The sequence below is a fragment of the Oikopleura dioica genome, chromosome 2 (genome assembly GCF_907165135.1).
Source record: "Oikopleura dioica chromosome 2, OKI2018_I68_1.0, whole genome shotgun sequence".
Lineage (NCBI taxonomy): Eukaryota > Metazoa > Chordata > Appendicularia > Copelata > Oikopleuridae > Oikopleura > Oikopleura dioica.
The window spans coordinates 11474870-11499301 of NC_137292.1; the positions used below are offsets into that span (position 1 = coordinate 11474870).

General features: G+C 41.5%; 7 protein-coding genes across 7 annotated transcripts; 3 read left to right on the forward strand and 4 right to left on the reverse strand.

The window, feature by feature from the left end:
* The first annotated feature begins 156 nt into the window (after window positions 1-156).
* LOC145698268 (uncharacterized) lies at window positions 157-8608 on the forward strand. The gene is made up of 9 exons (XM_081775470.1): window positions 157-1054; window positions 1096-1632; window positions 1681-2124; window positions 2202-6346; window positions 6596-7172; window positions 7214-7786; window positions 7831-8259; window positions 8300-8350; window positions 8393-8608. Exons 1-9 carry the CDS (start codon window positions 172-174, stop codon window positions 8548-8550), a joined length of 7797 nt encoding a protein of 2598 aa, XP_081631596.1. The 5' UTR covers window positions 157-171; the 3' UTR covers window positions 8551-8608.
* An 88-nt stretch (window positions 8609-8696) lies between these two features.
* Window positions 8697-11024, reverse strand: LOC145698270 (uncharacterized). Its single transcript, XM_081775471.1, has 4 exons — window positions 10474-11024; window positions 9072-10431; window positions 8762-9030; window positions 8697-8722 (listed from the first exon to the last, which is right to left on the reverse strand). The coding sequence occupies exons 1-4, from the start codon at window positions 10502-10504 to the stop codon at window positions 8697-8699; spliced, it is 1686 nt and encodes a 561-aa protein (XP_081631597.1). The 5' UTR covers window positions 10505-11024.
* Window positions 11025-11626: 602 nt separating this feature from the next.
* On the forward strand, window positions 11627-12712 carry LOC145698271 (uncharacterized). Its single transcript, XM_081775472.1, has 3 exons — window positions 11627-11959; window positions 12002-12280; window positions 12319-12712. The coding sequence occupies exons 1-3, from the start codon at window positions 11826-11828 to the stop codon at window positions 12710-12712; spliced, it is 807 nt and encodes a 268-aa protein (XP_081631598.1). The 5' UTR covers window positions 11627-11825.
* A 48-nt stretch (window positions 12713-12760) lies between these two features.
* Window positions 12761-13839, forward strand: LOC145698927 (CBP80/20-dependent translation initiation factor-like). The gene is made up of 5 exons (XM_081776167.1): window positions 12761-13074; window positions 13114-13310; window positions 13355-13514; window positions 13558-13685; window positions 13727-13839. Exons 1-5 carry the CDS (start codon window positions 12963-12965, stop codon window positions 13817-13819), a joined length of 690 nt encoding a protein of 229 aa, XP_081632293.1. The 5' UTR covers window positions 12761-12962; the 3' UTR covers window positions 13820-13839.
* A 478-nt stretch (window positions 13840-14317) lies between these two features.
* On the reverse strand, window positions 14318-14691 carry LOC145698272 (protein-lysine N-methyltransferase DDB_G0272708-like). Its single transcript, XM_081775473.1, has 2 exons — window positions 14608-14691; window positions 14318-14566 (listed from the first exon to the last, which is right to left on the reverse strand). The coding sequence occupies exons 1-2, from the start codon at window positions 14689-14691 to the stop codon at window positions 14318-14320; spliced, it is 333 nt and encodes a 110-aa protein (XP_081631599.1).
* Window positions 14692-14760: 69 nt separating this feature from the next.
* LOC145698926 (mitochondrial import inner membrane translocase subunit TIM44-like) lies at window positions 14761-16962 on the reverse strand. The gene is made up of 8 exons (XM_081776166.1): window positions 16751-16962; window positions 16628-16709; window positions 16406-16586; window positions 16128-16365; window positions 15740-16085; window positions 15402-15694; window positions 15103-15362; window positions 14761-15059 (listed from the first exon to the last, which is right to left on the reverse strand). The coding sequence occupies exons 1-6, from the start codon at window positions 16960-16962 to the stop codon at window positions 15572-15574; spliced, it is 1182 nt and encodes a 393-aa protein (XP_081632292.1). The 3' UTR covers window positions 14761-15059; window positions 15103-15362; window positions 15402-15571.
* A 25-nt stretch (window positions 16963-16987) lies between these two features.
* LOC145698276 (activating signal cointegrator 1 complex subunit 3-like) lies at window positions 16988-24353 on the reverse strand. Its single transcript, XM_081775476.1, is given in 8 exon segments — window positions 16988-17410; window positions 17455-17730; window positions 17773-17964; window positions 18027-18276; window positions 18321-20631; window positions 20633-22414; window positions 23381-23506; window positions 23508-24353. Coding segments are annotated over 8 exon segments (5880 nt in total). The 5' UTR covers window positions 24095-24353; the 3' UTR covers window positions 16988-17054.
* Between the last annotated feature and the right edge of the window lie 79 nt (window positions 24354-24432).

Sequence of the window (24432 nt, forward strand, 5' to 3'; positions counted from 1 at the left end):
AAATATAGCGTCTTCAAAGTCTTTCGTTTGATAATTGGAAAGTAATTGGTAGAAATGTTTAGTCCCGTTGCTTGGTTGCACTATTTGCTTTTCAACAAAAATACAATTGAAATCGTCTTCTCTACTTTTTTTCTTTCAATTGTCCTCAAGAAAGAAACTAAAAATATCAAAATGGTAGTTTTTGAGGACTACGACACAGGGTCAAAAAAGTACTTGACAGCAAATGACCTACTGAGAGCTTATCAGAAGATTTACAGAGAATCATCAAATAATGCACAGGCAGAAGCAGTCATCGCTACTTTTCCGAATAAAAAGCTGACAAAGGAACATTTCAAAGCCGCTCTAGAAGAACTGGATAGAAGGCATTGTATGGAACAGTCGATTTACTGGGATTATCAAAGTCTGTCTCGTTATAGCGATCGGGAAATTTCACCTATTGAGGCTACGACACTTTGCCAGTTGGCGCATGGCGACAGTTTTTCTCCTGATGAGTGGGAAATGTTTCTGGCAAATCGAGTCCAGGGCAAGAGTGCTCCACTTTCTTGGAATGATTTGCGAGTTCATCTCTGCACTATTCCGGGAAAATCGGGTCAGAAGCGGACAAAACCAACACTTCTTTCAGACGCGAAAAAAATCAAGCTCCAACTTGAAGATGATGAGATCAAAAGAGCGCAAGCAAAGGGAAAGGCCCAAGCGGAAGCTCAGATGGAAAATCTTCAGTTAGAAATCGAATATGAAAACAAACGGCTGAAAGAAATCTACAAGAAATATGGTGCAATCGCTGTCATTTTCGACGACGGAGGAGACGGCTCCAGCTTCACAGCCATTCCCAAGAAACAGGTGGAGCCAGAACCCGTCTATGATCTGGACTGGATCCGTCGACAAATGTCTGAAGAAGAATGGAGAAAGCTTAGTGAGAAAGAGCGCCAGAGACTTCTGATGGAGGCAAAACTTCTTGAAAGAATGCTTAGGCGAGAAATGTACGGTGAAGATTGGCAAAGGCGTTTGAGAGAACTTGGTGATGATGAAGAAGCACGGCGAAGATTACTCGAAGGTAACATAAATTGTCAAAAAAAATGAAAGGAACTCTTTAAGAACAACGTCGAAAAATGGAAAGAATGCTCGCTTTGAGACTTCTCAACAAGAAGAAAAACGAAAATGAAGGCGACGATGTCGACGACGACATCATATTTGACGTCCCAGTCGAATGGTTCGATGAAGGGGACGAAAATCTCGCTAAAATCGAAGAAGATTATTGTGTTGACTGGGTAAAACGGCAAATGGATGAAGAAGAATGGAGAAAACTTTCAGAGCAGGAGAGGCAGCGACTTATTGCTCTGGCAAAATTAGAGCAGCGTAAACTAAGACGAGAAATGTATGGAGATGACTGGTTGAGGTACCTGGCTTCTCTCCGTGATCAAGAAGCAATTGACGAGGCTAAGAGGAGACAAAAAGAAGAATTCGATCGACTTTTGAAAGCAAGATTACTCAGAAAAGGAGATAAAACTGAGGAGGAGCTTCAAAAAGAGGTGGAGGAGTTGATAGAAGAGGAGCTGGAAAACAAAGTTGAGGAAGAGTATGATGTCGACTGGGTAAAGCGACAACTTGATGAGGAAAAGTTCGATAAAATAAGTTATAACCGCTATTAACTTACCAAGAAAGTAATTTTGTATTCTTGAGAACTGATAATTGAACTTGAAATCAAGGAAGAGTGGCGAAAACTCAACGAGCGGGAGCGAAATCGAATCATGACAAAACACCGCGTAGCTCGATTGAAACTCATGAAAGAAATGTTTGGCGATGATTTCAAGATGCGGCTCAAACAGCTTGGCGACGACGAAGACGCTCGACGAAGACTCATGGAAGAACAACGGCGACTCTTTGAGGAAAAACTGGCGGCAAAGTTAAAAATGAAAAAGCCTAAGAAGCTTGAAGAAGTTGAAGATGCAGATATTTCGGAAAAAGATCTTGAGAAATTTTCAGCAGATTGGTTGCTCAAACAAATGGGTGAAGATGAGTGGAATAAACTTTCTGAGCAGGAGCGACAAAGGATGATTGCACTCGCAAAACTTGAAGCCAAAAAAGCCCAAAAAGAATTCTACGGCGATGAGTGGCTTAGGAAAGGTTTTTTTCTTTTCCGCTGGAAATCATAAAATTTTCAATATTTTTGCTGTCGCGTCCTTACGCTTAGACGCTTAGAGAAAAAAACCTAACCATAAGACGCCTTAAAGAAATCGAAGGAGACGAAAACGCCATGAAAAAGCTACGAGATGAGCAGAGAAAAGCCTTCAATGCTCGACTGGCAGCTGCTTTACTTGCCGCAAAGAAACGTCCTGAATTGCCAGAAAAAGAACCTCGCTCTCTTCTTGATGTCGAAGACAAGATCGTTGATGAAGAGAAGATGGAGGAATTTTCTGCTGATTGGGTTCAACAACAAATGAGTGAAGCCGAGTGGAAGAAACTTTCAGAACAAGAGCGACAGCGACTCATTGCCATAGCGAAGCTCGAACAGAAAAAGCTTCAGAAAGAAATGTACGCCGACGATTATCTGAAAGCAATGGAGTCACTCGAGGGCGATGAAAATGCGATGAAGAAACTCCGCGACGATCAACGAAACGCTTTTGATGCTCGTCTTGCCGCGGCTCTTTTAGCGGTTAAAAATCGACCGGAATCCCCTGAGCCAGAATCTCTCCTTGAAGTCCAAGAAAAAATCGTCGACGATGAAAAACTTGAGCAATTTTCTGCGGACTGGGTAAAGCAGCAAATGAACGAGACTGAATGGAAGCAGTTGTCGGAGCAAGAACGACAACGACTCATCGCCATTGCAAAATTAGAGCAAAAAAAGCTTCAAAAAGAAATCTATGGAGATGATTACCTGAAAGCCATGAAATTGCTTGAAGGTGACGAGGAAGCCACGAAAAAGCTCCAAGAAGAGCAACGCAAGAATTTCGATACTAGACTGGCAGCAGCATTAGCTGCGGCGAGGAGACCAAAAGTTGAGAAGTTAGATGAAATCCAAGAATTGTCCGCAGAAGAACTCCCACCCGAGAAAGTTGAACAATTTTGTGCCGACTGGGTCAAGGATGAAATGGACGCTGCCGAATGGAAGAAACTATCTGAACAAGAGCGACAAAAACTTATTGCCCTGGCGAAACTCGAGCAGAAAAAACTTCAGAAGGAAATCTACGGTGACGACTTTACCATGAAACTGAAGCAGTTAGAAGGTGATGAAGCCGCAATTAAAGCGCTAAGAGAAGAGCAAAGAACAAAATTTAATGCTCTTTTGGCTGCTAGAGTTCTGAAAAAAGAAAAACCGATTCTGGTTCAAGTTCTTGATGAAAAAATAAGGATAGTTTCTCAATTTGGAGATGAATACAAGAAACAAGTTGCATCTCAGGCGGAAATCGTCAAGACTCTGGATGAAAATGACGAGGGCGTGCTTTTTGCTGCTACCTTGAATCTTTTGCAAGTTGCGATCGCGATTGACGGTGCTGAAACATCTGCTATTGATCAGATTCCTCTCCAAGGACCTACTATCGAATCCCTCAAACTAGTCAGTAGACCAAAAGACGAGCAAAAAATTGGCAGTATCGAGAAGTACACATCCTTCAAGGGTTGGGATAAGCTTCATCCTTTCTTCGCGAAGAATCTTGAGCTCATCAATGTCTACTCGTTAGCCCTTCAAGAAGCTCAGTTCGTTTATGACGACGAAAAGGTCAAATTAGGAGCACAGGAGTTCAGAAACTATCCAAATTTTTGGCTTAGATCCAGAGAATACCAGATCTTTCATCAATTTGAAGAAGGCAAGGATGATCGATTTGTTAAACGATCTCTCCGAGAAGTAATTGCACTAAAAACTGTCATCGATGACGATTTCTCGCTGGAGAAATTCCAAGTTTTACTTGGTCGATATTTCTACCGAAATCTTGAATCACCAGAATCAGTCGAAAAAGTCATCAAAGAAAAAAATTTGCGATTTATGCTCGGTGCTCTCCTCCTTGATTTCACTGAGCTCTTCGAAAAATCTCCAGAAAATCGATCTCTTCGTAAACATATTGTTGAAAAATATAGCAGCATGAGAGACCGAGCATTGATGGTCATCGCTCGTGGCGATCCTCAACAGGGACTTAGGCCAGTTTCTGAAGCAAGAGTTGAAGTTGATAAGATGAAAAAAGAACTTGAAGCGACATTCTATGAGCGGAAGGCAATGGCTAAATATATGAAATCCCGGGGTTTTGCCTACTCTTCCCCTCCAGAAAAAGCCTTTGGACCGAATCTTGCGAGATCATATGACAGTGTCTTGACATCAACAACAGTAATCAAGGACGAGGAGATTATTCCAGAGTCAGATCTCAGTGATACTTTTGATTTGTACTTCGTTCTTTATCAATATGAGCAAATGGAAATTGCATTCCACATTCTTCATGAAAACAAACAGAATCCATCAAACGAAGAAACTCTATGGCAGAAAAACGAGAAAGAACGCCTCGATCTTATCTCAGAATTTATCGAGGCCATCCATACTTCACAGCTTTCTGTACGATCCCGTCAAAGAGCAATTCTAGATGGCAAAGAAATCAAGCAGGATCGTCAGCGATACATTCAACTTGCTCGTCTTGTCCTCGCGCAAAAGGAGTCAAGAAAAGTCCTCAAAGATCAAAGTGCACCGAAAGACAGCAATTCTTCAGCTTGGCTCTCGTTTGGAGATAATGTGATTCTGCGAATGCTTCAAAACGCGAAAGCCATTGTCACTAAGATTCTCAACGATTCCTTTCAAGAAGAGCTGCGGGATTTTTGCATGCTCATGCCGGAAGCTGATCGAGCCCAAGAGATTATCAAAACGAATGAAGAACGAGCTAAAATTGATCCTACACATGCTTCCGCAAAGATCGACAATAACTCTTTGATTCAGAAGGGCTTGGCACTGGTGTACGCTAACAAAATGCACCTCGCAATAAAGCTCGGCGCAAGTGAAATGAACTCATCAGACATTTGCGCCGCTATTCTCGCGGAGCTTTTGGAAGAATTTGACAACTTCCGCGAAAGCGAATGGAAAGTTCACTCAAAAGCAACAGCTTTGGAGCTAGAAAAGCGGCTCAATACCGAGATTGAAGCTGGAACGTCTGAGGAAATCTGGAAACTCATTTCTGGAAAAACCTCCGTAGCGAGAGCAGAAGTCGACGCTGAACACGATGAAGTTGTCGACAAAAAGAGAGACGACATTATCGCAGCTGCCCTGCTCAAAAGTGTTGGCCAGCAAGAGTGGCAACGGATGAGCGAGAAAGACCGCCAAATGAAAATTCTCGAGATGAAGAGGCTCCAACGCCAGAATGAAAAAGAATCTGTTGGCTTTTCATCAAAGAAACTAATGGAAGACTTCAACGGAAACGAAGAAGCATACAGAAAATACAAAGAATCTGAGAAAGCGAAATCTAATCAAGCTTTGGATGCAAAAATTGCTGCTCTGAAAGCAAAGAAAGCGGCAGAAACTGATGCCAAAAAGCAGGCTGAAGCAGAGGAAGAAATCGAAAAACTCACAACTCTGAAACGATCGTTATCTGATCTTCAAAAGGTCGAGCTTGATGCAGACAAAGAAAAACTGGCAATCATGGCTTTCCTGGAATCCTCTGATGGCAAAATGTCACAGGAAAAGATGAGACAGATGGCTTCTTTAAAACTACGCATGCAGAAGAAACAATTGGCAAACGGGGAAATCGAAGATACGGCAATCTGGATTAGATCTACAGACGACAAATCTGCTGCCGGGGCCGCAGCAGAAAAGCAGAGACAAAAAGAACTCGCAAAAGCTCGACTTGCGGCGCTAAAAGCTGGCCGAATCCAGAAATCGGAAGAGCCAGTTGACCAAAATGCATCTAAAGAAGATCAGCTGGCTGCTCTTTTAGAAAACATGCAGAAAGAGGAGCTGGCATTTGTTTACGCCAGAATCGAATGCAAGAAATACAAGTCACTTGGCTCTGATAGAATCGAGCTCTTGTCAAAACTTGATGCTACGAACGATGTCGAAAAGGCAATAGACATCCGTCTTGCTTTGATTGCTCTGACAAATGAAGAACCAGATGTTGAACTCATTCGTCTCCTTGCTGAAGAACAGAAGAAAGTATCTTATGAAGCTCTGAATAGGGACTCAAGAGGTGACTTTGAAGACTTATTGGAAGATGTGAAGATGAAGTCCGTTCGCAATGTCGCGTTTTGCGTCGGAAGCGACGAAGAAGTTGAGCGTGAGTTGGCTAGCAAATATAGGGCTGTCAAACGACAGGCTTCACGAAACGCAATCAAGGAAGAAATTTCTGATGCTGTCTGGGATGAATTAGATAAAAAAGAACAGGTATATTTTGAATGCTCCCATTGAAAGAAACTGTTAATGCGCATATAAAAATTGGTTTATAGCGCCTTGCTAATGTTAGAAAATTGTTTGTCATAAAGGTATTTAGTTTGAGTGCGAATATTTGACCTCAAAATCTGCATTCTAATTTTTAAAACTATAACTCATACTCTATCTACATCTGGAATCGCAGAGTAAAATATATTTTTCGATCGAATGTTTCTGAACCGAAAAGTTATTAACCTATTTCAGGAAAAACTCATTGACGAAATCGCATCTTCTGATGACATCGACGCAGCGATCAAAAATCATAAGCGAATCGCCGAACTCTCCATGAAGGCCAAGAAAGAAGACTTGAAAACAGAAGCAGAGAAGCAAGAAAGCGCTAAGAAGAGAAAGAACGTTTTGGATGACTTGAGTAAAAATTACGATCGTGAACTCCAAGGAATCCTTGCAGCGGCGGATCAGCAAGCTGACCGTCAAAAAGCAGAGAAAGCTCGTCAATTAAAAATTGCAATGATCAGGAAAGAGAGAAAACAAATCGAAAAAGAAAATAAGACCGAGGAAATCGGAGCTTTTGTACGAGAAATGACCATGGCTACAGCGAATACAGAAAAACGCGTAAATGACGAGCGAAAAAGACAGCAAGAACGCCAAAAAGAAAAACTCGCCGCAATGAAACGAAAGCGTCAGACGATGACGGAAAAGGCGAAAGAAGAACAGATTCAACAGGAAATCGAGAGCTTTTTTGACAAAAATGAAATTGAAAACAATATTTCCGATGTAGACAGTTTCACTGAAGATACATTATTTGACCAAGTTCTGACAGGTAGACCTTTTTCATACGATCATAATACTACATGATTTTAGCGATGACGAGTTTACACTCCAGTGAAATAAGCGCCCTTCACACACTCATAGTCACTGCTACAGACAACAAAGATGCCCTTGCTGACGCTGAGGCAATGGATCTAAAAAAACTTGAGAAAAAGCTCTCTGGTGGCAGCAGTTCTTATTTCAAGCGTCGACTCGAGTACTACAATATTCACCTCGACGAGCCACTTCCTGAACACATGATCCCATCGAAACAAGTCGAGCAGAAGACCTTGCTTACAAAGGCCATGATTCTCCGCTTCGTTAAGTTTAACAAAGAAAAAAACATTTCCAAAACCTCTGAGTCGCTGGACGCATATGAAGAAGCGACAATATATCTAAGCTCTGAGTTGACAACACGGCAAGCTCTTGAATTGAAGAATTTCGAGTCAATGCTTGAAGACCTTGAGGACCCGGTACTCAAGGAAGTGATCAAGCTTCTTAAGCGGGCGAAAAACGAGTTCTGGTCGCCCAACATCACTTCAGTCATGTTTTACCCCCCAATGACGAAGGAAGACGGACCCGCTCTGGCGCAAGCGTGGATAAATCAAGCTAAAAAGAGATGCTCAGGTAAATTTTCAGTCAGTAAAATAGATTTTCAATTCCACATTCAGGAGCTGCAGCAGGAATACTCATCGACCAAAAAATATCACAAAAACGCAAAGACGATCGAGCGACGGAAAACATCTTGACACGCCAACACACGATCATTCAAACGAATATCACTCCTGAAGAAGAAAAGGCTATGCTCGAACAATTCCAGCAAAATATGCTCAAGAGGCAATCGACCATCGTTGAAAGCAGAAAGTCGCAAATGCAAAAGATTCTTGAGAGAAAGAGCCAACTCAAGGAGAAGCAGCAAGAGAGAAAAGCTGCAGAGGTTGAGAAAGCGCTTCTTGCAATGGATCGGGAGAAGACAATGATGATCAATACAAGAAAAAGTCAATCAACTGGGCTTGAAAATCGACTGGATACACTCAGATTGGAGAGAACAATGACCCAGGCAAGGAAATCCCAGGGAGGATTGAACTTTGCCAACCAAGGTAAATTATCCTTTAGACAGGGGTGACAATGATTATTTAGCGAACGAGGGTGATGACATGGAAGATCTTGCGCAAAAACTCCAAGCAACAGGTAAAACAGTGGGTTTTTAAACGATAACTACAAAGTTCAAAGCAACAATCGAGCGACAAGACACAAATGAGCTGCTACTTGAAATCAACAACTCGGAAAATGCAACTACACCCGCTGAAGAAGAAACTCAAGGCGACTCACTCACAATGATGCGCGAAAGGACCATGATGCGAAAAAGCAAGAAAAAGGCTAAAGAGTAGATTCAAACATGTTCATAAAATTCTTTCTTCAATTTTTTCATTTATTCATTGCAATAAAAAGCCATTCATTCTAAATATTGATCATATTTATTACAAAAATAACAACTTCAAAATCAAAAATAGGCATCAGGATTTTGGCAACTCGTTCAGGATTGAATGATGCTTCGTAAATCTAAAACATGTCAAATAAATTGCAGACGCAATTTCGTACCGTTTAGAAGACATAAAATAGCTGCAGCATCTTGAATCGATGGAACACCCATTATTGAATTCGGAAGCTGATTTTCCCGTCGAAAGATTTCAATCTTTTTGATCATTTCTCCAAGTCCTTGGGTAAAATTTTTATACAAATGAATGTTGTTTGTGCTTGGTTTCTTCGGAGTTCTGATTTGTTCCATGAATTCGAAGGTCGGTACTTTGAACGCGTTTTTCAAGAACACACTTTTGATGATATCCTTTGTCGGCGTCGCTGAAGGTTCACTAAACGTGTTTTTATGGAAGTTAGCTAAAGAATTTCTTACATTTGGGAGTTTGATGATGAATGATTTTTGGGTGAAATGCCGCTCGGAGTAATACGACCAGAAGATTGGTCTTTTTTGTTCCTCCTTTTCAGTATAATTGGTTTTTTATCACTTGCTGGTTTCAAAACCTGATCTTCTTCTTTTCTTGTTACTCGCTTTGGTGAAATAATTAAGGGTTTTTTTCGACGCTTGAGTTTCACTAAAGTTTCATCGGGCGGTTCGAATTTGTCAGGCTTCTCTTCGGCAGTTTCAGTTTTGAAGCTGACACGAGGTGATAATGGAGAACCTTCTTCAATTAAGCCTCGAAGGCCAGTTGAACTGCCACGTGAGCTGCATCCTTCTTCGTTTTCAAGTGACAGATTATGTTTCCTTGTTATTCCTCTTCGTTTTGTTAATACAGTTGGAAAGCCAGAGTCGCCAAAATTTGGAAGTGATCCTTGTTGAAACTGTTCATTTTTCAGATGCTCATCTGGAATGATATTCTCTTGTGAAATGTCGCAGGGCATGGGAATCTCCCTCGATATGTCGAGATCGGTTGATTTTTCAAATTTTGAAGGCAGAGTTCCATTGATGAATTCTTCAAGCTCATCAATATCTGGATCTGTGAGATCTAACGTTGGCGAAACTTGGGAATCATCCATTGGAGAAGCTTGTTCAGAGGTTGGAGCTTCTAGCGGTGTTAAGGGAGTCTGATCTTCTTGCGAAAAATCTTTAGCCGTCTCATTACAATTTTTCTTTTGCGAAAGCAACTGACGGTCGCCGAGAGGCTCCTGTTGAATATTTTCATGTGAATTTGAAGAGATTCTTGCTGAGGAAGGTGTGAAATTCGGAGTATCCGGGTTGAACGAAAATGGCGCTTCGTCCTCAGACAAGTCTTCTTGATGTTGAAAGCGAGTTCTTTTGACTGGTGTTACTGGAGGAGGTATATCGTGCGTCTCGGGCAAATCCACAGCATCTTCATTGCCAACTATTTCTTCAGGCGCCTCGTAATCTTTAGTCTTGAATCGTTTCTTCAAGCATGGAGTCAGTGGAGGCAGTCCTTGAATACGGGCGCTTCGGCGAGAAGGCTCTGAAGGCGTTCTTCTTGGAGTTCTTTTTGGTGTTGTTTTTGGTGTATTTGTAGGCGTGACAAAAGTCGATTTCGGTGGCGAGCTTTGAATTGGAGTTTTGTAAACGTAATTTTCTTTCTTTGATGAGTTTTGAACAGGAGTAGAATAAACGTACGTCGTTTTTCTTCTGGACAATGGTCTTGGAGTTTTTGGAACTTGAACTTCATCTTCTTCGTCGACGACAATCACTTCTGTTGGAGGTAGGTCATGTTCGGTCAGGTCGATTACAATTGGTTTTTGTACGTTGTTTTCTTAATTAAAATAAGTTTTCATCTAAACATTTTTACTCTTACTGAAGTAGTGGTCTCTTGATTCTGGATACATCGCAAAAAATTGCTTATGTTGAATCTTGACTGCTTTCTTCAATACAGCTATCGACACCTTGATTTTCGAAAGTCTAGGACAGCTTTGAATGCAGCGCAATTCTCGTGCAAGTGAAACCGGACCTTCCTCAGCGTTAAGAATTCGTGATCGGATGAAAGACGTGAAGCCATCGGATAAGGATTCCCCTTGACAAATGTGTGGCGTCTCTATCACATGTCTTTTATTAGGTTTTCATTATTTTTATTTGAAAGAAGTTTTTTTTGTTTTTTTTTTGAATAAGAACCTTTTCCTGAAGTAGTTTCCGACTTTTAATCGGTCATTATTCTCTTTTACGAATTTTACTCTTGTGACATTTTTATTAGTAGTTTTCTCATAGATATTTTCATTCCTCGTGTAAATGATGGTGGCACCTTTACATCTTCTGTTATTTTTGTTAGCGCAGCATATCAGAATTCCGGTTTCCGTTTCGTCTCGATCCTCGAAGCATCTGTAGCTGTGGTATTGCTTCATCTGCACCAACTTGCCCCCCGTAAGTATCCAAAAACCTGTGCATGGTCTTCCATTTTTCGTGCTTGATATTGGATATGAATTTAAAAGAAAAATGTAAGATTACCGCGCGGTTATGAAGAGGACAGGTGTGGGAGCCTCGCCGTTCTCTATTTCATAAAGTCTCTTTTCTATGTCATTGTATTCTTCCATGTCAATTTTACTAAAATGGGCGATAAATAAAAATCACTGTCAACCATGGAGACTCTAGAAATCAACAAAATTCAAGAACTACAATTTGTAGTTGCGAAATTTTATCAGACTGGTGTGTTTATAATTTTAATGGGCAGTAAGATAATAAGCAGAAGAATCTAAATGTTACGTGCAGGAAAAGCGCCTTTGTCCAAGAGCTTCAATTTGTCTGTGTCAGCTCTTCACTGTTGGCCTTCTCCATTGTTTAAACCTAGTCAGGCAAACTTGAGAGTAAGTCCAAGAGGAAGAGAAAGATCTGAGATCAGTTAGTTTAGAAAAGCTTTGACGCGGCATTGAATTTTGATCAACAAGCACCATGATTTTTCTAGTAAACATCAGCTAAACCGACGTTTACTTGCAATTAAATTTGAACTCTAGAACCAAATTCCGAGGGCGTGAGGAGTTGTCACGATTTGGCAGTATCAGCAGCGACATTTCCCGAGGCCGCGCCGCTCTCCCGCCAGAAATAATAGACTTCTGACTGAGGGCCTAGTCTTCTGAGATTTTTTTTCTTCATCCCTGCATCTTGAGTGCGGCGAGACTTGCGGAGCGCTTCTTATTTTTATGAGCGAGTGGTCGAAAAATGAGCGGAATGGCCGAGCGGAAGGCGAAGAGAAAAGACTCGCTCGTGGAGTTAGAGAATTTTATAGACTCGTATTCTAATCCTGATACTGAACAAGGAAATGATGAGACGGCTCAAATGGTCAATGTGCTCAGGTATCTCTAGCGATCTGTCAGGGTCAAATAAAACTATTGAAGAGAACAAATGATGATGAACTTGAACTTGTTGAGTACAATGGGCGTTGGGATGCCCAACCCCCTCGGAATGCAAGCTATGCCGAACCCACTTGCGCCTGGGTTGAACCCACTTGCTCAGACGGCAATAAATCCATTTTTGCTGAATCCTCTTTTAAATCCACTCATGGCAATGGGTGGGAAGTCGCCGTATATGATGAGCCCGCCTGTTCAGCAGACTCAAGAAATGCCTAAACCGCCACAAATTATCCCAATTCCTAAAGGTCAAAGCGCAGGAGACAGGTAAGTTTCTTTCAAAGTATCGAATGGTTATGATCTAGTCCGTTTCCGACTGTTATGATCCCTGGCTACGGCCCATGTCTGATGGTCCCTCAACAACCACAGCAATCAGCTCACTCTTTTCCCAATCAAAAAATGAGTCAAAAAGAAGCCCAAGAGCATTTTATTAATGCGAAGATGCAGCACGGAAGTCATAACAAGAACTTTCATGGAGGGAATCAACCCTTAACGAGATCTGTCTCGGATGATAAGCGCAGAAACAGCTTAAAGCACATGGCCCCGCCATCAGATAGACGAGAAAGCTTGCCAGATTTGAAATTTTTTCCAAAGCAAGATTCGGGCAACAGAAGAAGACATTCTCTAGCAGCGGTTCAAGGAATCAAAGAAGAAAGAGTGGCCATAAAATCCAAAGTTTCAGGAACGTGTTCATTCTAGTCCCAAAAGATATTAACTGTAAATCAGCGATGAACATGAATAAGGATCAATTCAAAAACTTGCTGAATCTAAAGGAGTACGGCGAACAGTTGTGATAAAGTCCCGGGAAAAAGTTAACGAACCTTCATGTGAATCCTCAATTGACGATGAAGATGATGACGAAAGAGAAACTCGAGTTCGAAGATCGTCAATAAAAGGAGGGCATGAAATCTATGTTCAGCCTCATCGACGATCCTCGGTCCCGGACATCATGGTCACTACTACTGTCACACCGAAGCCAATCAAATCGATTCTAAAGAAAGCACCTGCTAAAGTGAAAGTTCAAGAGAACAACGAGAAGGACTTGACGTCTTTTACCCAAGGTAGGTGAATAAATGAAGGTTCACAACTATTTTATTTAGTTTTGAATAAGCTGGGAACGGAAGACGAGGACTTGCCGAAAATCGCAGACCTCATTGTGAAAAAAGCGATTGATAACGAAAAGAATGTTTCTCGGCTGGTCATTATTTGCAGAGACATGATAACTGCGAAGCCAATGTTCCGACAAAACCTGCTCGTCACTCTCCAAAAGAAACACAAAGACCGTCATCTAATCAAGGTATTGGACATAGATTTTAGTTGACTAGACTAAAGTGATTTTAGGAAGACTGCAGATTGAGATATCTTTCGCTTATAAGATTTCTCATCGAGATTTATACAACTCTGAAAACATCTGACGGTTCATCTTTCGTTGTTCTTACGAAGCCGATCAAAATAAGTCTGATTGAGATTATTGACGATGAGGAATTCGGTCCTGATGAAGGTGAAACTTTTCTAATAAGAATGGTTAACATATAACTTTTTAGGGAATTTGCTTGTCTACGCTTTGCCAAAGCTCGGCCCACCGCTTGCCATTGATGACTCTGACGCTCTTGAATTGCTCATGGCTTCTATCAGAACTCTTGCCATCACTGGAGAAGGATTATCTGATAAGGTAACATAAGCCCTAAACAATTTTCTCATTTTTAATTGAAGTCCCGAAAACAGCTGCTGAAAATTGTGGAATGTTACGCAAATTACTGTTTCAAAAGTTTGCCTCCTGCTGCCAAAGAATACTACAACCAATAAAGCCTTTTCTCCATTCAAAATCGATCATTTATTCAAAGCAACTGTTAGTCTCCACTAGTCACTCCAAAGCACTATCAGCAGAAAAATTCGCGAGGAGCATAAAATCATTGGAAAGATTATTCTTATGCTTCGGTTCAAACTTTTGCCTTTTCAAATCTTTAAAAACCTGCACTGCAAGTTCTTCCATGATCGAACCGGTCATGAAGACGAGCTTACCTCCCATTTCTTTTTGCAGAAAACGAGTCGCTAGAGAGGTCTTCATGAAACACTCCTCAGATAGAAAAGGGGGGTCAATAATGAGAATGTCGAACGATCTCTTTAGCGATTCGGGGAGTTTCAAGGGGGATTTATAATCCCAGAAGTTAAAGTTATCAAACACTGCAAATCTTTCATCAAACTCAAACAAATAGACAGAGTAGGATAACTTCTTAGATAGATAGAGATTCAGTCCTGCCTCCGTTAGACAACAAATTTTCTCTTTCATCAAAAGAAGTTATCCTACTCAGATTGACTTTCGAAGTTTTTACATTTTAGTAAATGCTTGAAACAAGTAGGCGAGGAGATACATCCAATTTTCATTCCAGGCTCGTAGATGCTTAGAATAATTTTCTCCAGCGCCTCGCACGTTGGCTCATCGTACCAGAATTGACTCAAGTTCCAATCTTCTTGATGCTCGACTTCCAGTGCCTTTTCTGCATTTCCAGTGTTAATGAGGGCTTCTTCTTCGTTTTGACGAATTTCTTGTTCCTACAAATACATAAGCTCAACACAAAATCGATTAAACTTACTCTAAGAAATTCCATCAAAGCAGCTGAAGCCTCTTCCGACAAAACAATATCCGAGCATTCCGAGTCTTCTCTATTTCTTGACATTTTTAATCTAAAAATTCAATTGTCAAGAAGGATAAAAAATATAATCTTTAGTATAAAAATAGGTAAACAGAGCTATTTTCTTCGAATAACGGCAACCTTCCATTGTGCTTCAGCATCAGATTTGTTTTCGATTGACCAAGTTTCATCGGTAAAAACAGATTCAAGTAGCTCAAGCTCGGCATTGGTAGCTTGAATAACAGCTTGGCCGTTTTCAGCAAGGAGAAAGTTTACAGTGACGTACAGTTGCTTTGCATTCTCATCTGATTGAAGTAGAAGTTTAGAAAACAGAACATCAAACTTCTGCTTCAGAGATTGATCGAACTCACTGGGAGACACAACAGGCCACGAGTGAAACGGAATCGAGATATCTTAATATTCAATCAATATAAATTTTTGGAGGACGGTACTGACCAGTATCAGAATTGTAGATATCAAAACAGTGGAGTTCTCCGTAACTTTTTGAAGCTTTCAGACCTGCATAAATCTTCGGAACCGCCACGCTCGCGACTTTTAGTCCGTTAGGAAGCATTTCATAGACTTTTAATGCTTCAGAAACAGCCTTCTCATCCTCTGGTTGGATTGGAAGAAAGTTTTGATTTTGATTGCTTCCACAAGAAATAAGCTTTATCCCGTCGCCATCAACTTGAGCCGATTCCTGTTGCTCCTGTAAGCTACGCGAAAATATAAGCTTTAATGAAGCACAAACTCACTTGATAGAATTCTGCTAGAGCGGCTTGTGCCTCTTCGGATAAAACTGGAATGCTTGATCCCTCTGAGTTCAGCGTTGTACGGCTCATTCTTTAAACGAAATATTTCAAAGAATCGGTTTTATAGATTCAGTGAGGGAATCGGAGAATAATTTAATTAAATAATTATCGAATCAAAAGGCCAGTTTCTGGTCCATAGTTTCACATTCTAGCACTCTCCAGGCAGCGGACGGCTCGGGCTCCATTGGATCTCTACAGACTGACCAAACGTGGTACGATTTATAAACTTCATCGGGCTAAAAACACAAACTCGACAACGGTTTATCTAGAGACAAAGTCACCTTTGGGTAGCCTTCTTGCTCAATAACATTTCCATCCTTGTCCGTGTACGCCATCAGCGTGTTCGTCTCGAAGGAGATCTGGAAGGCAGGCATGTTATCATGAACGGTTCCATCCAAAATCTCGAGCTTTTGAAGGTTGATCGTTTTTTCATAATAAGTGATTTTGTTCTTTGCTTGCTCTCGATGCTTGATCGCAAATCGCTGAGCTGGAGCATCAAAGCACCAATCTTCAATTACGTCCACGTCGTTGATAGCTTTTGCTTCGAGAATGATTGGGATCATTTCGGTTTCCAAAAAGTGCACGAAGGCTTCTTGGTCGAATTTCTTGTCCACTTGTCGAATAGCCCTGAATTCAGAGTGAGTTCTCAAGTTGATTTCACAAACTTACTTGATCGTGTCATTATAGCTGTTCGATGTAAGTTTTCTCATCATTCCACCAGTCCTCTGCCCGAGAATAGCGAAGCCTCGAACCATTGCGTTTTCAGAGGCATTAATTCTAGTTCCAAGATCTTCCATACGCTGGCCCATGGCGGACTCCTTGTATCTTTCGTATAAGCTCCAGTCCTTATGAACAGTGACGCCCTCTGCCTCTGTATCTGCATCGAAGCTGACGTCACGATATTTTACTTAAAAAATTATGAAAATATGAATACCGAGATGGCCTACCTTCTTTTCTCATTCTGATAGGTACTGGCGTGTAATTTGGTGATACATAAGCATCTGTGAAAACCTCCATACGTTCTTCTGGGGATTGTTTTTCTGTGAACTCGATATTTTTGATATTTTCGAAGGTTTTCGTAAATGTTTCGCCAATATTTCCAACTGAAGAGGATGCTTTTTTGAGCGTCTGAAATCACATTTAAAAATATTATAATTTGATAATGGTACCTCTCCATATTTTGAGTCTTCCATTTTCTTTGCAAATTCTTCCGCTTTGTCACCTAATGATTCAACACCGCTTGCTGTCTCTCTGAATTAACCTTATTTACGGAAGCTCGAGAATGTGCCTACTTTTTAAGTTTCTTGTATCTTTCTGACTCAGCAAACTTTTTCTGGTCTTCTTTGACCTGTTTCTGGAGCTTGGCAAGCTCTTCATCAATGCCTTCTTTGCGAGATTCCTGTTTGAGAGCTTCTTGAAAGTTTTTGAACAAATTTTGATTGCCAACAGTTGTGCTAACGGGCCGTGCGCCGAGCTTGTGTAATGATGATATTCTACGAAGCATTCTGAATCGACTGAATTCAAGAAGCTTTTACCATGTTTCTTTCCGTTTTATTTGAATAAAATGATGGACAGAAATAGTAGCTACGTTTCTTATCATTCTTGTGGGTCGATTCTAAGATCAAAGCTTTGATCCAGCCCCAAATACGAATCTGAGATGATATAAACAGTTAAAATACTCTTCGTTTCGGGTACTTCAAAGAAAATCATTTCCGTCTTCGTCTTCGTATTGAATTGGCTCACTTTCTTGAGAGCAAGAAGCTCTCCCGTCTCTGCGTTCCCAATGATGATGAACCAACCTTCCAGCTTTGGCTTAGGATAGCGAGGAGTCTGGGCGTAAATGGTTTTTCCACGCTGAAGGCAGGTTAGATTCACTTGCAAAACGAACTCTTCGGCGGCCGGGAGTTTTATCCAGCTTTTCTCGTCGCGAAGATTGCCCTTGAAGTAATCATCTGAAATTCTTATTTATCGATTATTTTTAGAAAATTGCGAAGACCTGGAATTTTTACGAATTCTTCCTCTGTATCAGTTCCAATACCAAATTTGCATTTTATCGCTGGTAGTCCCTTCAGATATTCGTCCGCCTTGTGCAAGTCTTTGCCTTGGAGGCCAATAGTCTCCAAGATATTGGTCTTCTCATGAGGCTTCTTGAAGACGAGCTCCCCCATGCATTTGATTCTCATCTTTGATTTGAGATAATCGGCTTTCTTCTGGTCAACGTTCGGAATAGCCGTAAAGGGATCATCGCCGGGCCAGCGTCCTTGTGATATTCCTGAATTTTTCAGTTTATCTTGATTTTTTATTGACTATTCACCTTGTAAAATTCGAATGACTCGGATACAGTTGGCCAGATATCCAAGTTCCGCAGAGATGTCGATCATAGCTTGCATCACACGAGCAGCGTTGTCCATCACAGTCTTTGTATCTAACAAGTAATCTGAGCTTGGCAAAGTTCCTCGATTCATGTGAACTTGTAGCAAAAGATGCGTCTTTATTTCCGGCCTGTTTTATGGCTAACAATATTCCATCCGATTCCATTAAAAGTAAATCTTTTTCAGCCATTCCTTTCGTAATGTCGCGGATCAACTTGGATAGGAACTTGTTTGGCAAGATGCTCATTTTCTTGATCTTCATTGTGACGAACAGGAAGTTCTGAAAATTCCGTTGCTTCTGTAAGAAGCTCCAAGAGATCTTCGGACGACATGTTCTTATTGAATTTCATGCAGAAATGTCGGGCTGTTTCGTGCCGGAGATAGTAATACGAGGCCAGTTGACCGAGACTTGTGGCAAAGAGAAGATTGTTGTCTTCTTCATCAACCTATAAATTCATAAATACGCTGAAGATTTTTAAATTAGTTAAACCTCTACAACACCAGAGCGTTCTAGCTCTCCAATCGTCTTTTCTACAAGTTCAGATAGGAATTCATTGATAGCTTCTCCTTCAAGTGTGTCTAGCTGGTAATAGTTTGGATTCATCAACAATCTTCTGAAGAAATACGTCCAGGTTAAGTAGTTCATCGCATCTTGCTTCGATTTGACTGTTCCAGCGACAATTTCAGCATTCAAGTGATCTGGTAGGACTCCAAGTAAGTTGCTTTCGACCGGGAATGGTTCGTAGATAAATTTCTTGTAGTAGTTCTTTTTTATATCGTGAATAAAGACGCATGCTACTGCTTCGTTATCATATTGTGGCCGCCCAGCTCGCCCGACCATCTGTAGAACATCGGTTATTCCAACATCAACAAATTTTCTCTGTTTTCCATCGAAATGCTCTGTTCCTTTAACAATAACCATGTGCGCTGGTAAATTAACACCCCATGCAAGTGTAGCTGTAGCGATCAGGATTTGAATTTTGCGATCTCGGAACAAATTTTCCACGATTCTTCTATCACTCTCAACGAGACCAGCATGATGCATTCCGATGCCGAATTCTAGTGTGTGACGGAGATTGACATCTTTGATTCGGTCAATAAGTGCGTCCAACTCAAGCTCGTTGATTAAATCGTAGTTTATCCATGCTTTTGGATTTTCATTTCCAGCAAGCAAAGAGATCAAAGAAAGGGCTGTCAGACGAGTTTGTCTACGAGATGAAACGAATATGATCACTGGTTTTGTCGGTGAGTGCTCTTGAATTGCCTGATACGCAGGCTTGTTCATGAGAGCCATGCGCGGGCAATAATGCTTTCCGGGGAAGCCTTGAACATGAATTCTCATTGGAACTGGTCGAACCGAAGGCTTGAAGTTATAAAGACCAAAGTTCTTGATTCCTAACCAATCAGCTAAATCGCGAGCATTGGCGAGAGCAGTGGAAAGACCCACGATTCGCAGGTTAGCCTTTGTTTGTGCGGAGATGAAATTGGTTCGTGTCACAATCGATTCAAGAACAGGACCTCGATCCTCACCGAGCATGTGGATTTCATCAATGACGATGAGCCGCACATCTCGAACATACTTTCGAGTTTGCCAAGAACGAGAGATACCGTCCCATTTCTCAGGCGTTGTAATGATGATGTCAGCGCTGACAATCGCTTTTTGATCTGGAGCAATATCACCAGTCATCTCAACAAGTTTCTTGCCAAGTTTTCCTCCAAGTTTCTTGGTCCAATCATCCATTCGTTCTTTGACAAGAGCTTTCAGTGGCGCGATGTAGACGCACTTTCCGCTGGGATAGTCCCGGAAGACTTTAAGCATGCTCAACTCGGCACAGGCAGTTTTTCCGGAACCAGTTGGAGCACCGATTAAAGCGTTGCTATCGTGGTGATACAAACAGTGGAAAACTTGAGTCTGTATCGGGTTGAAATGAGAAAACGAATACAACGACTCATAATCTGGGTTGTTCAGCGCTGTGACTGGAATAGGTTGAATATCGAGAAGCTCCGTGTGAGCAGGATGCAGCTCAGCGACGATCAAGCCTCGGAGATCAATCGCGCAGGTTTCTGAAGCTCCAAGCCATCGATCAGACACAACTTTGATCAAATACGCAGATGGGATCTTCTCTGGAAGAGCCACAGTGAAGTTAATATCGATAGGAGTCTGGCTGAGAACAGTTTTTCTAGTGACCATGAAGCTCTCATTGTGGTAAATCCGATCATTGTCTGGATCTTCGACCCAAACCCAGAATGGCTCTCCTCCATTTCCTTCATTCATCACCATATCGATGTTGATCTTGAGCACGACACGAACGATAGTTCGGGTAATTGGTTGAACATCGGCTTCGATTTCTATCCTCGGAATCTTATTGGCCATCTTCTTGATAAACTCTGCGATCTTCATGTTATTCACCAATTGTCCGATCTCTTTTTTTGGCATATCGCGAATCTTTTCGAGCGTAAGATTTTTCCGTTCAATTTTGTCCATTGCTGGACGATTGGTATCCTTATTCACGAATGTCTTGAACTGGTAAAAAGGGTGCCAAGTCCACCACATCTTGTTCTCCATTCCAAGGCACATCTTGTGAAGCTCATTCGTTAAATGACACATGCCATATTTTCTGACAATTTCAAATAAACCTCTTGCGATTCTTGACAAGTTCTGGTCGATGTAGTTTAAGTCTGAGTTGAGACTCGAAACACGAGCATATGATCCATTTAAATAAGCTTGAATGAGACAGTTGACTTTTCCAGCGGTATTTTCAACTCCACCGACGACTTTGTACTCTGTCTCGGTATTTAATCGATCGTTCATCCATTTCTTCATTTCTTACACGCATCTGCTCGAATTCCTTACTGTTAGCAATCAAATCCAACAAATACATGACGGAGATGCTTGCTGTTTTGTCGATTCCAGAATTGTATATTTGTACAGAATCGTGACGGATATAAAAATGAGATGCTGTTCTGCCGAGATCGCAAGCTGCTAAAGTCTGAGTACTTGGATTGTATCTGACCATTTTTGCTCGATCGAGCTCATTAGCCGCGTCGATGATGAATTTTCTCTTGACTTCGTGGATTCCACCCAGATCGGATATCTGTTCACGATTTAGTCCGTAATGAAAAGGATTCTTTGTTATTCGTATGTCGAGGTAAGTGTAGGAAAGCCAGCGAACAGCGTCGTCTACGTTAGCCACAGAGCCAGAGGCGATCTCTGCGTTCAAGTTGTCAGTGATCTTCGAAAGGAATTGGGATTCAATCGGCGCGGCACGGATCATCAAAGAGACGTAGTGCACCAATTTATCATGGGTGGTGATAATTGTGGCTTCTCCGGAAGTATCGAATTGAGGCCTTCCAGCTCGACCAAAGATCTGCTGCACGTCAAGAATTGATAAGTCAATGTATCTTCCATCAACGTAAATTTCTGTTCCTTTGATGACTACAGCATATGCGGGCAAGTTAACACCCCAAGCGAGGGTAGATGTACAGCAAAGAACGCGAATAAGACCTTGCTCAAACAGTTTTTCAGTAAGGGAACGATCGGATCGAATCATTCCAGCGTGATGACAGCCGAATCCGTACTGAAAGAACTTCGAAACTTCTTTGCTCCTGGCATTCTTAACTCGGCGGCTGAGGTCGTTGTATCGATGATGATCGGGGTCAGGTTCGAATTCCCGGCGGGTGCCCTCTTGTGAAGCCTGTTCCATTAGACTTTCACAGGTCTTAGCTGTCGCTCCACGGGAGTGGACAAAAATCATGACTTGTTTGCCGTTTCTTATATGCTGCAAGGCGATTTTATAAGCTTGTTGGTCCATGACATTGAGCTGTGCAAAACGACCACCCTTTGCTTTCACGCCAATATATCGCGTATCAAGAGGCACCGGACGAAATCGCCCATCAAAGAAGAAAAGTCCTTTGTCAAGATTCACTCGCAAAAACTTTGCCACATCGACATAGTTGGGAAGGGTAGCACTCAAGCCGACTATTCGTATCATTTGCTGTGATGTATTAACAAGTCGCAGAGTTCTTGCCACAAGCGCTTCAAGAACAGCACCTCGAGAGTCCTGGAGCAAGTGAATTTCGTCAAGAATTAACAGTTTGATCTTAGACATAAGTTCTACATCTTGCAGTCGCTTTCGTGTCAACACATCCCACTTTTCGGGAGTTGTGACAAGCATTTGCGTCTCTTCAATTTCCTTTTTCGTCAAATTCATGTCTCCAGTGTATTCGCGGACTTTTATGCCCAAGCATTGAAGTTTACTCTGAAATTTCTCCGTGACTTCTGCAGCAAGCGCTTTCATAGGCGCGACGTAGATGATCTTGAAGTCTTTAAGCTTGAGCGTTCCAACCTCGTTGATGTTTTGTCTGATCACATTCAACACAGTCAACATGGCAACATTTGTCTTACCAGCACCAGTTGGCGCCGCTACCAGAAGGTTCTCATTCGTATTCGATGCAGCGTCAAAGACGATTGATTGAAGATTATTTAGCGATTCCATCCCGTTAAAAACGAGCTTGGACACTTTGTCCAACTTCGCAATCGGTATTCTAGGATACTGCTTCGCTACTTCTGGTGGGAGCTTATTCCTAGGCTTACCGCGGTGTTTTTCGATTTTCAAGGTTCTTTTGAAAAATCTCCCCATACTTTCAGAACATATGCATCAAGACAAGCCTTGAAAAACTGCACTTGCAGAATTTTCGATATGAGTCATCTTACCTCTTTTTTTGGGGAATTTTTAGCGAGAAAAAAAGCACTAGTTTGATTAGAAGCGGCTTTTGAGTGCGTGCTAGATCGATTTTGATAATTTGATGCCTACCATGTGAAAGATAAGCGCAAGATGCATCGATACATATGAAATTTATTATTGCGGAGTGCTTCCTTCATATGATTCTAGGGCTCCAAAGTTGACGCGAGCAGCCAGATACGAAAATCCAATATTATCAACTTCTGATATAAGCATGCTATGATGATGTTTTATAGCTCAAATTGAAGCTTATTAATTACTGAACAAAATGGGGTGGTATTTTTGACCAGCCGGTTGTGCTTCCGGTTCGTCGCGGTTCTTGCCCGGAAATAGGTTAAAATGTGGGAATATGTATATCAAATGAATTCATTTTCAACAGCGAATCTTTTTACATATTCAGAAGTTCAACCGCCTGGTTATTCTTGCGGTTCATGGTGGTTCATGGTGGTTCATGGTGGTTCATTGGATTTTCGTATCTGGCTGCTCGCGTCAACTTTGGAGCCCTAGAATCATATGAAGGAAGCACTCCGCAATAATAAATTTCATATGTATCGATGCATCTTGCGCTTATCTTTCACATGGTAGGCATCAAATTATCAAAATCGATCTAGCACGCACTCAAAAGCCGCTTCTAATCAAACTAGTGCTTTTTTCTCGCTAAAAATTCCCCAAAAAAGAGGTAAGATGACTCATATCGAAAATTCTGCAAGTGCAGTTTTTCAAGGCTTGTCTTGATGCATATGTTCTGAAAGTATGGGGAGATTTTTCAAAAGAACCTGCGAAATAGAAAACACCGCGGTAAGCCTACTTATTCCCTTCATTCGGAATTTTGATTTCTTCATATTCGTTCAGATCTATTCGCTCAGTTCCCTCAGGTAGAACCAATGATTTTCCAGTGATGAAGATCGGATTCTTCCGCGCCATTTCCGCCATCTTGTCAAACACCAAACTTGTATTTCGGCCTTTCAACCTGTGCGAATCGCGCTGTTCGGGTAGCATCTTCGACCATTTGCGCCATTCTCTGCTCTCTGAGTGCTTCTACGTCTAAGATGCTGTCATTATCTTCTTCATAATTTGTTCCGCCTTTATTCGCCTTCGTTTGCTGCTTCTTTTCTCGCTTTTTGTCCTTTTGGATCATCTTCCGAAGTCGTTTTTCAGAGGTTGTTTGAACCATTCCTGGATCTCTGAGAACCCGATCAGTAGTAGCAAAAGCACCGGATAGTTTGATAGCTTCGGAAACAATACGAGACTTGTTCTTGACAATTTCAGGAATGATATCAATGTAGTCGAAGCCAATGATGGTCACAAGCTCATTGGACAAAACCTCATCCGAGTTGTTTTTCTGGAGCTCTCGCACAACAGCATTGAGTACATGAGCGGCTTCATCGGCGAAGGAACCGACTAAAGTTCGCTCAAGCCAATTGAAGTCAAAAACTTCTTGTTCGGGTTCATTTTTTTGCTTCTTGGACTTTTTCAGTCTGCAACTTTGCGCGATACTTGTCCAAATACTTCTGCAAATCATCAGGAATGAGGCAATACTCGTCGTCAAGTGGCGATTTGTCCGAGAGTTCAAGACCCCAAGGAACAAACTCATCGCAGCCCTCTTGAATGATAACCGCACTTTTGAGAATGCTGACAGCACTTTTAAGCCAACCCAGACAACTTTTTCCGACAGAAAATTTCGCATTTGTGCGGAATTCGTTATTTCAGAGTATGCTTTAGTTTTAGCTTCGCGTTGAACATATTCCGCTGTCGCTCTGTCAAGGAATCAATTTAATATTTTTGTTATGTATTATCAATAATCAAGAACAACGAAAAGATCATCCCAAAATCCCTGTAAATCTTAATCGCCAGCTCGTC

What these genes read in the sequence shown, in the direction of transcription:
- LOC145698268 (XM_081775470.1), top strand. Translation starts at nt 172, where the DNA reads ATGGTAGTTTTTGAGGACTACGACACAGGGTCAAAAAAGTACTTGACA. An exon ending in GGAAAAGTTCGATAAAATAA is followed by an intron (nt 1,633 to 1,680) that starts GTTATAACCGCT and finishes TGTATTCTTGAG; the next exon opens with AACTGATAATTGAACTTGAA. An exon ending in ATTGAACTTTGCCAACCAAG is followed by an intron (nt 8,260 to 8,299) that starts GTAAATTATCCT and finishes ATGATTATTTAG; the next exon opens with CGAACGAGGGTGATGACATG.
- LOC145698270 (XM_081775471.1), bottom strand. Translation starts at nt 10,504, where the DNA reads ATGTATCCAGAATCAAGAGACCACTACTTCA. An exon ending in ATCAAGAGACCACTACTTCA is followed by an intron (nt 10,432 to 10,473) that starts GTAAGAGTAAAA and finishes ATTTTAATTAAG; the next exon opens with AAAACAACGTACAAAAACCA. An exon ending in TATTTTATGTCTTCTAAACG is followed by an intron (nt 8,723 to 8,761) that starts GTACGAAATTGC and finishes GACATGTTTTAG; the next exon opens with ATTTACGAAGCATCATTCAA.
- LOC145698271 (XM_081775472.1), top strand. Translation starts at nt 11,826, where the DNA reads ATGAGCGGAATGGCCGAGCGGAAGGCGAAGAGAAAAGACTCGCTCGTG. An exon ending in CAAATGGTCAATGTGCTCAG is followed by an intron (nt 11,960 to 12,001) that starts GTATCTCTAGCG and finishes AAACTATTGAAG; the next exon opens with AGAACAAATGATGATGAACT. An exon ending in GGTCAAAGCGCAGGAGACAG is followed by an intron (nt 12,281 to 12,318) that starts GTAAGTTTCTTT and finishes GTTATGATCTAG; the next exon opens with TCCGTTTCCGACTGTTATGA.
- LOC145698927 (XM_081776167.1), top strand. Translation starts at nt 12,963, where the DNA reads ATGGTCACTACTACTGTCACACCGAAGCCAATCAAATCGATTCTAAAG. An exon ending in CTTGACGTCTTTTACCCAAG is followed by an intron (nt 13,075 to 13,113) that starts GTAGGTGAATAA and finishes TATTTTATTTAG; the next exon opens with TTTTGAATAAGCTGGGAACG. An exon ending in GAGAAGGATTATCTGATAAG is followed by an intron (nt 13,686 to 13,726) that starts GTAACATAAGCC and finishes TTTTAATTGAAG; the next exon opens with TCCCGAAAACAGCTGCTGAA.
- LOC145698272 (XM_081775473.1), bottom strand. Translation starts at nt 14,691, where the DNA reads ATGTCAAGAAATAGAGAAGACTCGGAATGCTCGGATATTGTTTTGTCG. An exon ending in CTTTGATGGAATTTCTTAGA is followed by an intron (nt 14,567 to 14,607) that starts GTAAGTTTAATC and finishes ATGTATTTGTAG; the next exon opens with GAACAAGAAATTCGTCAAAA.
- LOC145698926 (XM_081776166.1), bottom strand. Translation starts at nt 16,962, where the DNA reads ATGCTTCGTAGAATATCATCATTACACAAGCTCGGCGCACGGCCCGTT. An exon ending in AGCTATAATGACACGATCAA is followed by an intron (nt 16,086 to 16,127) that starts GTAAGTTTGTGA and finishes CTCTGAATTCAG; the next exon opens with GGCTATTCGACAAGTGGACA. An exon ending in AGCAAGAAGGCTACCCAAAG is followed by an intron (nt 15,695 to 15,739) that starts GTGACTTTGTCT and finishes TTGTGTTTTTAG; the next exon opens with CCCGATGAAGTTTATAAATC.